At 43.0% G+C, this 15,174-nt stretch overlaps 1 protein-coding gene across 1 annotated transcript; it reads right to left on the bottom strand.

Moving 5' to 3' along the window:
* Positions 1–1,788: 1,788 nt before the first annotated feature.
* Positions 1,789–15,174, bottom strand: FAM199X (family with sequence similarity 199, X-linked). The gene is made up of 6 exons (XM_081897656.1): positions 14,792–15,174; positions 11,350–11,569; positions 10,935–11,084; positions 10,265–10,426; positions 8,424–8,684; positions 1,789–5,825 (listed from the first exon to the last, which is right to left on the bottom strand). The coding sequence occupies exons 1-6, from the start codon at positions 14,992–14,994 to the stop codon at positions 5,655–5,657; spliced, it is 1,167 nt and encodes a 388-aa protein (XP_081753782.1). The 5' UTR covers positions 14,995–15,174; the 3' UTR covers positions 1,789–5,654.

Below are 15,174 nucleotides of genomic sequence, written 5' to 3'. Positions count from 1 at the left end.
TCAACCCCAAGGGGGGTCAATAATTTGGGAGATGCTAACTTAGTGCCTAATCCTTGGCTCTTATTGCAACTCAGCCTAAACATGTGCAATTGAAATGATGACATGGTCTTCCCTTGCCCCCTTCTCTAATGTTTCACTGTGCCTCTTTTAGGCTATTGTACCCGTATTTTGGAAAGTACCAGGAAACTAAGATGGTGCTCTATCTTTAGAAAGGGGTTCCTAAACTGTGATCTGTGGCCCAAAAGCTTCATTCAGGTGATCCACAACATGTCCACATTAAACATCCATATTGATTCTTAATTGTATTTCATAGAATCATAGAGTTGGAAGAGACCACAAGGGCCATCGAGTCCAACCCCCTGCCAAGCAGGAAAATTTGTATTGCCTCTTTTTATCTTATACATTGTATGAGACTTATTGCTCCGTATTACAATTTTTATTCTATGGCGTTCAAATTACAATACAATAAAAAAGTAATACTCAATAAAAATACAATTAAAAACCATGAGCCATTGAGCACAGTGCATTGCAATTGCTACAATAGGCAATGATAATGATAAGAATAAAATCAGTAACCAATTTGTAAGTGGTCCAGGAGGTGCGGTGAGTTTGGGAACTGGTCTTAAGACAGGAGCTACTGGACACTATCTGGCAGAGTGCTGACCTAAATGGCCTCCAGATCTAGTTGTCTTTCAGACTTCACATTTGGCATGTTAATTAGATGCCACCAGTAGAGCATGATCTCATTTTGCTAGAACATATTTAAAAACACCATTTAACCTTTACTTACAGAAGCTGCCCAGTATCATCTTCCAAGGATCCTTATGCTAATACACATACCATTTGATATCTAAAGGATGGTCCACACAAGTATGTCCGGGGTGGGTGGGGGGGTGCACACGTGCAAAAGCCATCACATATGCATTTTATCATCTGTTAATGTAAACTGATTTACTTTACCTTCGACATTCTCATGGAGAAAGCAAACAGGCAAACACCTTTTTATGTGTCTAAAATTCTGCTGAGTGGTTTTGCATTCCAGAAACTTTTTATCTGCACCTACTTGATACATAGCAATAACTTTTGCTTTTTAAACCAAAGGCTTACTATTTGTGTGGTTGCAGCATGCCCTCTAGTGGAAACTAAAGGTGCTTGCAAGCAAATTAAGAGGAAAACAGTACAGTGGTACCTCAGGTTAAGTACTTAATTCGTTCCGGAGGTCCGTACTTAACCTGAAACTGTTCTTAACCTGAAGCACCACTTTAGCTAATGGGGCCTCCCGCTGCTGCCGCGCCGCCAAAGCACAATTTCTGCTCTCCTCCTGAAGCAAAGTTCTTAACCTGAAGCACTATTTCTGGGTTAGCGGAGTCTGTAACCTGAAGCGTATGTAACCCGAGGTACCACTGTACAGCACATTTTTAAAAATTCCTTCTGGCAGCATTAAGTAGTTGGTGCTGTTGGGTAGATGTCGAGGCTGAGGAGGGTCCATGCTGACACACCAGTTCTGTCATTTCCACCAGTCCCTGTCCCTGGGAAAAGGTGTTGCAATTAAAGACAATAGGAAGAGCGCTGCAGAAACACTGTAAAGCTTCTACCAGTCCATGATGATACTGAACTTGGTAAATCAGTGGTCTGACTTGATAGGAATCAGGTTGTAAGCTTCTTGAGAACAGGGATCTATCTGTGTTTCCTGACTCACTCTGCAAAGCACCATATGCAATGACCGTATAGTACACATAATCCATTTATCTGTAGGAACAATCCAAGTATGGCACTGAACACATATAGTTGCATTATTATGTTTCTTTTTAATATTATTCCAAACTATCATATCCACTAATTTAAAGTACAATTAAGGGCTTAAGGGGGAGAAAAGTAAAACAGTACCCTATTGGGAAAAACCTTCACAACATCAAAAAATAAAGAAAGAACAGAGTTTTCCACAAACATCATAGTGAGCAGATACAGAATGTACAGCAAACAGTTGTATGTACATGTGCATTTCAGCATACAATACACTTTTGCAGAGAACCTGGAAAATAGTCCAGATTTAATATATCTATTTGTATTTAAGACCATCTGAAGTATATTGCCAAAGGTAAACATCTTCTTTGCTTTGGTTATGAAGCACACATCCTCAGAATGCCAATGCCATTGGCCCTTACAAAGCAACTCTCAACCATGTTTCTGAACGTATTTGATGCTCCCTGCATCTCCCTAATCTCTCCCCCCCCCCCCGGTCACAAACCATCACACACACACCCAATGCATTCTGATCCAGTATGATGCACATGATCTGATAACAGCTCAGGTTATAGTGTTAATTGCCCCCCTGCTGCACTGATTTTGACCAACATGACAAATAATAATCCAAAATAATCTGCAAGACACAGGGAGTATAATACTACTGATCCAAGATGGAACATGTTGAAGTGGCTAAACTGTGCAACCACCAGGTGTAGTTGGACTTCACCTCCCATCAGCCTAAGGGATCAGCGGAGTTGCAGCCCAACAGCATATGGAGAGCCACAGGCTAGTCCCCCACAAGTTAAGGTTTCCAGATAAGTGATGAGAATCTGATCTACTGGGAAAACCTGTTTGCAAAAAGGAAGAAAGTCAACAGCATGCTAATATTTAGAAGGCAGGTGTGCCAAGGGGGTGGGGAAAATATGAGCACTAACAGGTCCTTTTAGTTCAGCATTAGTAAGAAATTTGGCTAATGTCCTATAAGATTTTCTACAAGTGCTGCACACCAGCCTTAAGGGGTTTTTAAGTCATATATACAATCTGATGTAATATTTGTGTGAGAAATTCTCTACGGTTTTCTTTGACCAACATACAGAAAAAAACAAAACAAAAACTTATTGCGAACCACAAGATCATCTTAAATGTTGAGATCGCCAACTTCAGCGAGGATTTTGAACAGAACCAGGGTATAGCTTCCTATATCCTGCCTTACACAAATGTCACTGCTTTATTTCAGTCAAAACATTTCTATCGGAAAATGAAACCAATGCAGGTGCAAGAACAAGATGTAAAACAGATCTTATTAGGCTAAGAGAACAACTTTTTTCCAATCAAGATTTCAGTGCTCCTTCTAAGCTTTGTGAGATCAGCAATTCCAAAGAAGGTGAATTGGGTATTTGCTCACTTGCACTAGTTAAATTATTTATGCTTCTTGTAAAGCATTCAAGATAAATAGGACCCAGACAAAATTCTACCAAGCAGACCCCCCAACTTGCTTCCATTCTATAACAAGTGTGTATGAATGGGGTGGGGGCTCAGCTATAGTTTCTTTTTCACTTACAATGCTAGTTTAATTCAAAATGAATGTTCACTGAGTGACCAGTGTGTTCAGTTTAGACAGAGAAGCACCTTAAACACAGTACATTATGTGCTCAATAAAATGGAGATTAATGGGGGTGGGGGTTTAAAGAGAAACTATAAAGTGTTAGGCAACCATTCAGCTACAAAAATCAAGATCTAGGAGGGAGGCAAAATAGATCAAACACTCATAAAAATTGCCATAATGATGAGCTTTGGCTGTGGTCTTACCCTATTTACTCCAAAGTATTTTACCTGTGAGCTATGAGCTACTTCAAAACAAATGTTTCCTGCTTTGGGGAAGGGGGTATGTGTGTGTGTTATGTGTGATTGCCTAATGAAACAAGACTTTAGTAGAAACTTTTTAGAATTAGAGCCAGGAGTATCACATCATTAAGAACCGCTTTTAAAGCAGAAATCCCTTTATCTAGTGAATGTCCAACACTTGTAACTACTTGAAATTCACCCACAGTATCATCAGTTCCTAAGAGTTAGATGTGATTCAGAAACATTAAACTACAGCTTAGCATTACATGCATGAACCTGCTCCCCATTTCTATCTCTTTATCCTGCGTGGCCGTACAGAGATCAGTAACATCCACTTGAATTTTAAGCTAACCAGAGTTTGCCACATTCACCTGAGTTGGGAACTACGGTTGCTTTTAACCATGGTTTATGCAAAAGAGCCAAGATCAGAAACCAACCTTTGAGTTAGCTTCTTTAGACAAACGGTAGCTTACACTAACCAGTTCGAAAACACTTCAAGTGAAATAAACAGAGCTTAGTCGGAAATGGAAGAAGGTGCTTCCTAGCTGGTATTGGAGGATGCACATAACTCTGAATTTAGTGCATCTCCCACAGATTCACGCTATGAAAGCTAAACAATGTAGAGGCAGTAGTAATGAAGATGTGAAACGGGTCTTTTAAACACATCTGCTTAACTCTGTTATAGCATGAAGCCACTCATAAATATTAACCAAATGAGATCACTTTAACCATGAAACTGAATAAAGAAATATGTGGTTTTATGCAAAAACATAAGGTCAGGATGGAAATCTCTCAACCGATGCCTTTTTCCCCAAAAAAGCTGAACAGGGCTTTGAGAAATAAACATTATTATCTTTTTGAAACATCAGGAAAATGTTATCTGCTTAATTTCAATTTTGCAATGTTCTCCTCAAAACCTTCACTTTAAAGAAAAGGTCTTAAATAAATTTTAAGGCACATGACACTACAGTGATTTGGAACATATAGACACATGCATCTAGAGGGAGGAAATGTGAATTTGTTTCTAGACGTTTTCTTCACCAGATTGTCCTATTGCTTTGTAACACCACATCAGGCCTTCACACCATGAATGACCCACCCGGCTATATGTAGCCATATTTCATGGCCTGACAGGCACTTGCAAGCACTTTCTGCCTGCCTGGTTTTGAATTCCCTGGCAAGCAGAAACGCAGGTTCAATAGTCCCTTGTGGGCCACGTATACGTTAGTCATGGGGTGCATTTGGCTTAAAAGGTTCCCCAGTCCCTGCAGTAAATGAAGCCATGGGAGGATTATTGGGGTTTCTTTGTTTCTGTTTGTATTATGTATTCTTTTTTTATTGTAATTTTATGTTGCGAACCACCCTGAGTTCTATGGGCATAGGGCAAAATAAAAAGTAAATAATAATTATTTCAATAAATCTAAAAATGATTTTGTGTAGCCTTAAAGCCTTGATATGATTGCAGTAGGAACAAAAATGTGCGACGTCAAACTGTAGTGTCTTGCTTGTGCAAACAGGACTTGCCCTTGTAGCCCTCCCCAACATTCCCAAAATCTGCTCTGCAAAAACTGAGGGATCCTTCAGAGCAGATGGGGAGGGCACAGGGGGAAGAGAAGGAAGGGCAATCCTGCCACGTCCACTGGGAGAACATGTCACCCAGTAACTATTAATGGAGTTGCAGTTTTTTGTTTTGTTTTTTAAAGAAAATAACATTAAGCCATTCAGGCCAAAAAGCAGGTAGAGGGGGGAATACTCTTACCCAAAGAACAACTATTATATCTATCTGGTTAAGGCGGAATTACAAACGAAATGCAAACTTTTCAGTAAAGTACTCACAGATAATTGAAAGCAAAATAAATTAGCCTTAGTTTATTTTATTTTTTTAAAGTATCCTCTTAATCTCTTATCACATGCCTTTTTTTGCTTTTAAACTATAGATGAGGGACACAGGCTAACTAGTCCCAGCTCCAATCCAAATTTTGGTAAAAGTATATGTAAACAATATAATAGGCTTAAGGCTTAGAAAGAACACTGATTTAAAATAAAATAAAAAATCACCCCTGTCACATCAAGACATCCACATCTCTTTCATGGTCGTCCTCAGTGACTTTTAAAGAAAGAACCTCTTCATTAAGGAACAAACCACTCAGTCTCTCCTTTCGAGCCTGCCGTTGCTCTTTCAGTTGTCTCTTGCGCAGAGCCTTTTGCTGAAGCTTGCGCTGTTTAGAACGTTTCTGTCAAAATAAAGGAAATGGCCAAAGTCAATCCCAGTCTCTACACAAAACTGTACACACCACTGTAAAACAAGGCACATATTTAACTAGGACTTTGTACACACAATACATTTAAAGCACCCCTCCCTCAAGAATTATGGGAACTGTAGTTTGTTAAGGATACTGAACATCATAGCTCTAAACCACAGTTCCGACTAGGGTGGGGAGATGTGCTTTAAACAGATGTTATGTATACAGCCAAAAACTAATCCAATATTTTCAGGTAAGCATCTTTTACTGGGATGGAAGAGGAAGAAAGGAACCCTCTTCTACATGCCTCGTAATATCCAGTTACATATGGCAATAATCTGATGATGCTGGAAGGCTCCACCCACAGAGATATGCCAACTCTATCCTCCCTACACAAAGTTCAATGAGAAAGGACTCTTTACAGAAATCTGCCTGAAAGCAGATTTATAGCAAGATGGGTGACAGGACCTTTTCAGTGGTGGCTCCCTGGCTTTGGAATGCCTCCCTAGTGAGGCACATTTGTCTCTACCGTTATTAATTTTCAGGAGGAATTTGAAAACATTCCTGTTCGCCCAGGCATTTGGTGGCTGAAGAATATTTGTTTCTTAATCCTGTAATGATGGGATGGAATAATGTAACTGTAACTGGTTTCCTAATGTTTTAAACTGTTTTAGAATGTTTTTGCTTTGTTTTCTTTTTTTAAGTTGCATACAGTGGTGCCCCGCAAGGCGAATGCCTCGCAAGACGAAAAACCCGCAAGACGAAAGGGTTTTTCGGGTTTTGCGACGCTTCGCTAGACGATTTTCCCTATGGGCTTGCATCGCAAGACGAAAGCCCATAGGGAAATCTCGGGGACCTTTTTTTAAATGCTGGCGGTGGGGAGCAAAGCCTTTTTCCCCCCTCCGGACTTCAGAAGAGGTCCAGGAAGGCCGGCGGGGGCGAAAGGCTTTGCTCCCCACCGCCAGCATTTTAAAAGCGGTCCGGGATAGCAGGGAAGCGCTTCCCGCTATCCCGGACGGCTTTTGAAGGCAGGCAGGGGGGGCAAAGACTTTTGCCCCCCCCCGCCCGCCTTGGGAAGAGGTCCTGGACCTCTTCCCAAGGTGGGCGGGGGGCAAAAGTCTTTGCCCCCCCTGCCTGCCTAACCGGGGGCTTTTAAATCGCCCCGGGACTGTCCGGGGCGATTTAAAAGCCCCCGGACGGCTTTTGAAGCCTCCCCCCGCCGCCCGGCATCGGGGCATCGTCCCGATGCCGGGCGACGGGGCGAGAAAGCCTCCCCCCCGCCGCCTGGCATCGGAACCATGTCCCGATGCCGGGCGACGGGGCGGGAAAGCCTCCCCCCGCCGCCTGGCATCGGAACCATGTCCCGATGCCGGGCGACGGGGCGGGAAAGCCTCCCCCCGCCGCCTGGCATCGGAACCATGTCCCGATGCCGGGCGACGGGGCGAGAAAGCCTCCCCCCGCCGCCCGGCTTCGGGGCATCGTCCCGATGCCGGGCGACGGGGCGAGAAAGCCTCCCCCCGCCGCCTGGCATCGGAACCATGTCCCGATGCCGGGCGACGGGGCTAGAAAGCCTCCCCCTCCGCCGCCCGGCATCGGAACGATGTCCCGAAGCCCGGCGGCGGGGCGGGAAAGCCTGGGCGCGCTTGCAACTCTCCGCAAGGAGCGCGCTCCTTGCGGAGAGGTCCGCGCCTCTCCTGGACCTTTTCTGAAGGCAGGCGGGGGGGCAAAAGTCTTTGTCCCCCCTGCCTGCCTTCCCAGGGGCTTTTAAATCGCCCCGGACAGCGGAGAAGTCCTCCGCTGTCCCGGGCGATTTTAAAATGCCGCCCGCCAGAAGAGGTCGGGGGAAGGCGGTTTCCATAGGAACGCATTAATTGATTTTCAATGCATTCCTATGGAAAACCGTGCATCGCAAGACAAAAAACTCGCAAGACGAAGAGACTTGCGGAACGAATTAATTTCGTCTTGCGAGGCACCACTGTATCTGTTTCCTGCCCTGGGCATCTTGAGGAGGAAGGGTGGTATATAAATCCAAAAAAAAAACCATTTCTTTTTTGGAGCTATAAATTTAACAACATAAGACCATATTCATTGCTTTCTTTGGTTCAAAATGTGACTCGACTTGGGAATGGCTGCTTTCCTTCACCTTTGATTGTATAGATATAAAAAATTTAAAAGAAAACAAAAAAGAGAAATCTTAATGACATTTTCTTTGACTACAATCCAAAGTTAACAGCTAGTTTCACTTTGGGGTCAGGAGTATCCTATGGCTTTCCTGAAGAAATATGAGTAATTGAAATTGATGGTGCTATACTGAAAGTGCTAATCTTTCAAAGTTCAGTTGTCCACAATGCTAACAAATACTGAACTTGTTTGCTTAAGCTGTTTTAGCTCTTATTCCATACTTTCAAATCTGATGGCAAAATAAAAGAGCGCTAGAGCTCATTAAGCTGCAAGTTACCTACAGGAAATCCTCAAAAAATAACATTCATTGAGCTTTTGCAACATGTAAATGCATTTACATTTTAACTGCAATGATTCAAAGTATACTAATAAAGTCTTTTAAAAGTCCATCTGAATCTGAAGCTTTACTTTTGAATCCCTGATTCGCTCTGCAGCACTTGCAGATAAGTTGCTGTCGCTGTGAGCCCGGCTCATGTTGGCGCTGGAGTTTGAACCAGAGTTGCCAATGCTGGAACCGCTGCTGCTCGCTGAGCTGACCATGCTGGCGCTGCTGCTGCTGGCGCTGGCACCGCTCACTCCACTGGCACTGCCACAACTGTAGCTGCTTCGCTTCCAGTTCTCCCTTGCTGACCGCTGCCGGGGGCCATGCTCCTTGATATAGTTTCTGACCTAAACACACAAAGAAAGAAGTCAAGGCGAAGAGTCGAAGTGGCAAGTGCTTGGGTACACCTGGCCTTCAAAAGACTGAGGCCATATCCACACAATAACATCCAAAGCACTAGTTACAGGTAGGTAGCAGTGTTGGTCTGCCGTAGTCGAAACAAAATAAAAAAACTCCTTTCAGTAGCACCTTAGAGACCAACTAAGTTTATTATTGGTATGGGCTGAAGTGTGCATGCACACGAAAGCTCATTCCAATAACAAACTTAGTTGGTCTCTATAGTGCTACTGGAAGGAATTTTTTTATTTTCTTTCGATCCAAAGCACTATTACACCAATTTAATCATGGCTTCTGGCCAAAGAATCCTGAGCACTGCGGTTAGTTAAGGGTGCTGAGAATTATTAGGAAAACTCCTGTTCCTCTCACAGAACTAAATTTCCTAGGTGGTTAAGCAATCAATCTTTCTCCCCAAGAAAGTCTGGGAATTGCATCTCTATGAGGGGAACAGGAATCCCCTAATAATTCTCAGCACCCTTAAAAAACAAAACCCCACAGCTCACAGTATTCTTTGGGGGAAAGCCATGACTGTTTAAAGTTGTATGATACTGCTTTGAATATCTACTGCAGATGGGGCCTGAATTAGTGCTGTATGGTCCACATGATGCTATATGAAGATTGTTCAGAAACTTCAGTTGGTTTTAAAAGCAACTACAGGGGGAACCCTACTAGACACACAGGTGCTTTACCAGGTCCAATGGCTGGAATATTCTAGAAGAAACTTTTGAAAATGGTCTTGAACAGAAAATTTCCCCAGCAACAGGTGCTCAACTAAGTCTGGGTCAGTGTAAATGAGTATGTGAAGGAGTCAGAATTAGGTCTCTGGCTGGATAGCTAAAAGAGAAAAATATTATGTTGCTTTATTTGTTTTCTTTATTAAATGACCAGTGTAAAGTTTTGTAAACAATAAAGGCTCTGAGAAACAGAACCAAATGGTGTTTATTCCTGTAATAGGAATTTCACTAAGAGCTGCAATGCTGCTGCTGTAAAGAAGTAAAAGATGCAGGAAAACTTTTCTGTAAAAGGAACTCTGCTGCAGAAAGAAAGGAAAACCCAAGAGTAGATGCTCACCCATCAACACCAATGACTTTCCCTGGTTTTCAATATACTTTAATGCCCTAAGTAGCCTGGGACCAGGATATTCAAGGATCCCCATCTCCAGAGGGTATGCTGATAGACGAGGATATCCACAGGCCACTACCTTCAATAAGTATCTCTTTATTAAGTAAGGTATGGTGGAAATGTTTTCAAGTAAACACATATGAGTAACAACAAAAATCTGATGGAGAACGAAAGGGATGGAACAACCCTGACACAATTGTAGAAGTATGTATTCTTACTCTTGAGGGGCCCAACAAAGAGGGCTTTACCTTATGAGAGCTCATTCCAAAATAAAATGCATTAAGTCTTTCAGTTGCCCTTAAATTAACAACTAATTTTTACTGTTTATAGAAGTATGCAGCAAGATCATGCATACCAGAATAAGACAAATAGTTGGTTTAAAAAGAATCTCAAGCTCAGTTTCACATACCTGTTTCAGCTTTTCATCAGTGAGGCAATTTAGTTCGATAATAAACTCATTGTCTGTAGGAGAAATCTGAGCTGTGGGATCAATAATTTTAATGATGTCAAGCTGCTCTCGAAGCCCCATCTCCATGCTGACTTTACGACTCAGATATTCAATATATTCCACCTAAGAAAACAATGGAACAGGTAGTTAGTTACCAATGATGCTCACTGAGAATCCCACATTCAAGGGGAGATGTGTTGTGAGAGGAGGACAGGGATTTCTTGGCTGAAGCCTCCTGCCTTTGGATTGCCCTCCACAGAGAAATTTGGGTAGCATCATCTCTGCTCTCTTTAGACAACAAGCCAAGCCTTACTGTCTATCCTCCCCAATTCTTTCCTTCCAGTTGCTATCTGCTAGTTATGCTTTATCCTCTATTTAGTCTATTATGGATGGCCTTTGGGGGGCTTTTAAAACATTTTTATTAGATGGAGTCAGGGTATAAATGTCAGCTCTTTCACAATTCAAGATACCTTGAATAACACACAGAAAAATAAAACATGAGAAATTAATCTCCTCTATATAATTAAGAGAATTAGCATTTACTGTTACAAACCAGAGTTTTATCTGCTAAGAATAAGCCCTTAAAAATTTGTTTACAAGCATGCAGTCTCCAAATTCAAAAAGGTTTTACCTGTTCATCGTTAGTCATTGCACTCCATGGAAGCTCATCAAGATTCCTGTGCTTGTTTTTCTTTTTTGGGAGCATGCAGGGAGAGCTTGATATACTGGGTATGATGTCAGAAAGCACATCACTTCCACTTGCAATGTCACTGCCAGGCAACTTATAGACAAAAAAATACATATATCCGATCAATTTCAGAATGAAGCAATGCAGTCCAACATTCAGCAACAAACTAAAACACTAGAATTAAATACGGAAAATTAAGGCTTCAATCCTAAACACACCTACATGGGAGCCAACTGTGTTAGGAAAAGTAGCATTGACTTACGGCTACTGTCTAGCTGGAAACACAGTGCTTTCAATGTTGTTATACAGACCACGGCAGTTTATTAATGCATGGGACAGCCTATAAAAGCATTTTTACCTGCCATTCAAATTCACTGTCTGACCAGTCCCAATATGTACTAATGGAAGAAGAGACATCGCTGCAGACACTACCCTCCGGGAACAAATCAAAAGATGTCAGGTCCTGATCATCCAAAAGTGAGAAGCAGTCATCCTGGTCACCGACAGAGACAGACGAAAACAGTTCTTCACTGCATTCAGAGCTGGCTACACTCGTGCCACATGAAGTCAAGTTCCACCTGCAAAACAGAATGGCAGTCACATTTGACCTTAGTATTTCAGTAACATTCAATGTTGCTAGCTTACTTAGAATTAAAAGCCAGCTAACCTAAGCACCAGGATGAACAGCTGTTGACAGGTATCTGCTTAAGACCTTGAGTGCACAATAACATGCAGTAAGCAAGTTGTGTGTCCCCCATATCTTGCATCGAGCTTCAAAGCAGCCATTCAAAACATGCACCAGTTATGGGGCAACAAAGGGTACATGGCAGATTAGGGATTGTTCATGTTCAGCTCACAGTGAGCCAGACAACGGCCTCGAAGTATGACAAAATAAGCCCTAAGTTAGACCTCGAGTTAATATTTCTTAAGCAATGGTACCCCATCTATAAACTCCATTATCCCATCAGAAGTCCACAAGCTTAGCAGCTTTCCAGGCTTCAGAAAAGAAGTAAATGCACCTCTTTTTCAAATGAACTTCACAGACAAAACTTTAGGTTTCAATATGCTGCTGCATCCAGATGTGTTAATAACTGTAAACTGAAATTGTTTACATACATACACCATTTTATTTGTATGCAGCCTTTCCATAATTCAAACCATGCTTATGGCGGCTTGCAAAATGGGGGGGGGGAGGTGCTCAACTACAAAGTAGTCATAAATAATAAAACATAAAATACATGACCAAATTGAAAAATTTCCACATAAATCATAATCAAAATAAAGATACAAAAAAAATCAAGAACAACCCCCCCTCCAAGCAAATTCCTGAGTATTGTATAATGCTTTATTGTTATAAGTATTTATCTTGCAAATTTTTGTGTTTCAAACTGCTTCAGGGATCCAACAGGCAAAAAAGAAGGAATAATGTCCCACTGATTTCTATGACCGCCATGAACCCTTCTGAAGTTTACCATTGTTTATTTTCACTATCAGGGGTTCTGTACCTACAGGTGGAACTCAAAAAATTAGGATATCATGGAAAAGTTCATTTATTTCAGTAATTCAACTTAAAAGGTGAAACTAATATAGGAGATAGACTCATGACATGCAAAGCGAGATATGTCAAGCTTTTGTTTGTTATAATTGTGATGATCATGGCATACAGCTGATGAAAACCCCAAATTAACAATCTCTGAAAATTAGAATATTAAATGAAATCAGCCAAACAAGGATTGCAGATAGAGCAATACTGGACCTCTGAGAAGTAGAAGCATGCATATGTGCTCAGCACTTGGTTTGGTCCCCTTTCGCATCAATTACTGCCTCAATGCAGCATGGCATGGATGCTATCAGCCTGTGGCACTGCTGAGGTGTTATGGAAGACCAGGATAACAGCCTTCACCTCTTCTGCATTGCTCAGTCTCATGTCTCTCATCTTTCTCTTGGCAATGCCACATAGATTCTCTATGGGGTTCAGGTCAGGCGAACCAGGTTTTGATACTTCTGGCAGGAGATTTTAGAGCACTTAATGCTTTCTTCTGCAGACGAGCTTTATGGGGATGCTAACTAAAGTACCAAAACCTGGTTCAATGTCCATGGGATTACTGTGCTTGATTGGCCAGCAAACGCACCTGACCTGAACCCCATAGAGAATCTATGGGGCATTGTCAAGAGAAAGATGAGAGACATGAGACCGAGCAATGCAGAAGAGCTGAAGGCTGTTATTGAAGCATCCTGGTCTTCCATAACACCTCAGCAGTGCCACAGGCTGATAGCATCCATGCCACGCTGCATTGAGGCAGTAATTGATGCGAAAGGGGACCAAACCAAGTGCTGAGTACATATGCATGCTTCTACTTCTCAGAGGCCCAATACTGCTCTATTTGCAATCCTTGTTTGTCTGATTTCATTTAATATTCTAATTTTCTGAGATTGTTAATTTGGGGTTTTCATCAGCTGTATGCCATAATCATCACAATTATAACAAATAAAGGCTTGACATATCTCAATTTGCATGTCATGAGTCTATCTCCTATATTAGTTTCACCTTTTAAGTTGAATTACTGAAATAAATGAACTTTTCCATGATATCCTAATTTTTTGAGTTCCACCTGTACATGACAGGCAGATACAAGACAGGGCAGGCTTCACTCTGCTACAAAAAAAAAGAAATGAACTTCTTGAATTTCTGCTTGTCAGGAAACATATTTCAGAAACTTGCTTAGTGTGCAAATATTAACAGTGTAAAAGCTTCTGTGGGAATATGTTAAGGGCACAGGAGCCCAGCTAGAAAAGAAGCTGCCATCTCTACCCACTGCAAGGGTTGCCACCTTCTCTTCTGGCCCTGATCCTCTGCCCTGAACAGCAGTACTGCAAATAAAAAAATTGAACAAGTGACACCTTCCCTCGCACAGATATATCAGCAATGGGGACAGCTCTGCCTATTAATTTTATGCATGCCAAGCAGGTTATAAAAAAAGAAGAAGTGGCAAACCTACCTAGCTTCTACTCGGCCTCAACCACATCAGTGTATTGAAGCCAATATGTTAGTATATAGTATTTAATCCCGTCTCTCCTTAGTTTTATTAAGAAAACTTTTTTTAAAAGCCCATACAGTCCCCTCACCCACAGCAGTCTTCTTAGCCTCCTTGTACCCAAACACCATGTGCTTTGCAATGCACAATGCGGATGCGACTGGTACCAATCCCCCCCCACCGCCTCTCGCCATTAATTTGTGTTGCTCTGAGACTTTTGGGGTGCAGGATTTAAATATCCCGTGGAGAGAATTCTCCTGCCTGGATTCTTCCCAATGGGAAATCAATAAAAACAAAAATAGGGGCTTCTACTGAAAATGTTACATTATTAAATACTACAGAAGAATTTTATTATTATTATTATTATGGAGGCCCTTTAGATGTTGAAGCAGAAGAAGATATCAAAAGATAACCCCCTCCATTCATTCTTCCAGATAGGGAAGGTGTTACAATAGGCATTCGGGCTTCCCACAAAGAAACGTCTAACTTTCCCCCACAGCTTCACACGCAGTTAAGAGGCTTTTAAAGCCGGGGGGGGCGGGGAGAGAGAAACTATTCGGGGCGAGCACGATCCGCAGCCCCTCACACCCTTGTCGACGACCCTTTGAACTCCCACGGCTCTCCCATTCCCTTTCTTCCCAGCCTCCACAGCAACCCTGCGAGGTAGGCGGGCGACGGGGCCGCCGCTGCATCGGGGGCCCACAAGACCACCTGAGACACACTCCCCCCCACACACACCCTTCGCCCCCCCCCCCCCGTTCTCGCCTGTGGGCGTGGAGGCGGCGCAGAGGGTCGGTGCGGTGGCAGGAGGAGAGGTGGCAGCCGAAGTCGCTGACGTCCAGGCAGGCGGACCCCTCATCGCACAAGCCGAGGCCGCCGCCAGCACCGTGCGCGCGGGGCGGCGCGGAGAAGAGGAGGGCGCTGGGCTCGTCGGGGGCCAGGAACTTCTGCGGCTCCTCGCCGGCCATGGCGGAGGCAGCAGGGCCTACGCGTCCCTCAGGCGCCCGCGGGCCCCGCGACGGGAAGGCTCAGCCGAGCCGCCATAACGGGAAAGAAAGCGATTCTCCTCCGCGATCACTGCCGGCTTCCAAGCGGAGCCTCCTGTCAGAGATCCAGCGGCCGCTCGGACCGGAAGCCTCTATCGCCAG

This window comes from Podarcis melisellensis, assembly GCF_964234715.1.
Source record: "Podarcis melisellensis genome assembly, chromosome: Z".
NCBI classification, from domain to species: Eukaryota; Metazoa; Chordata; class Lepidosauria; order Squamata; family Lacertidae; genus Podarcis; species Podarcis melisellensis.
The sequence above is the reverse complement of the archived record's forward strand: the minus strand, read 5'-3'. Positions and strand labels throughout refer to the sequence as shown.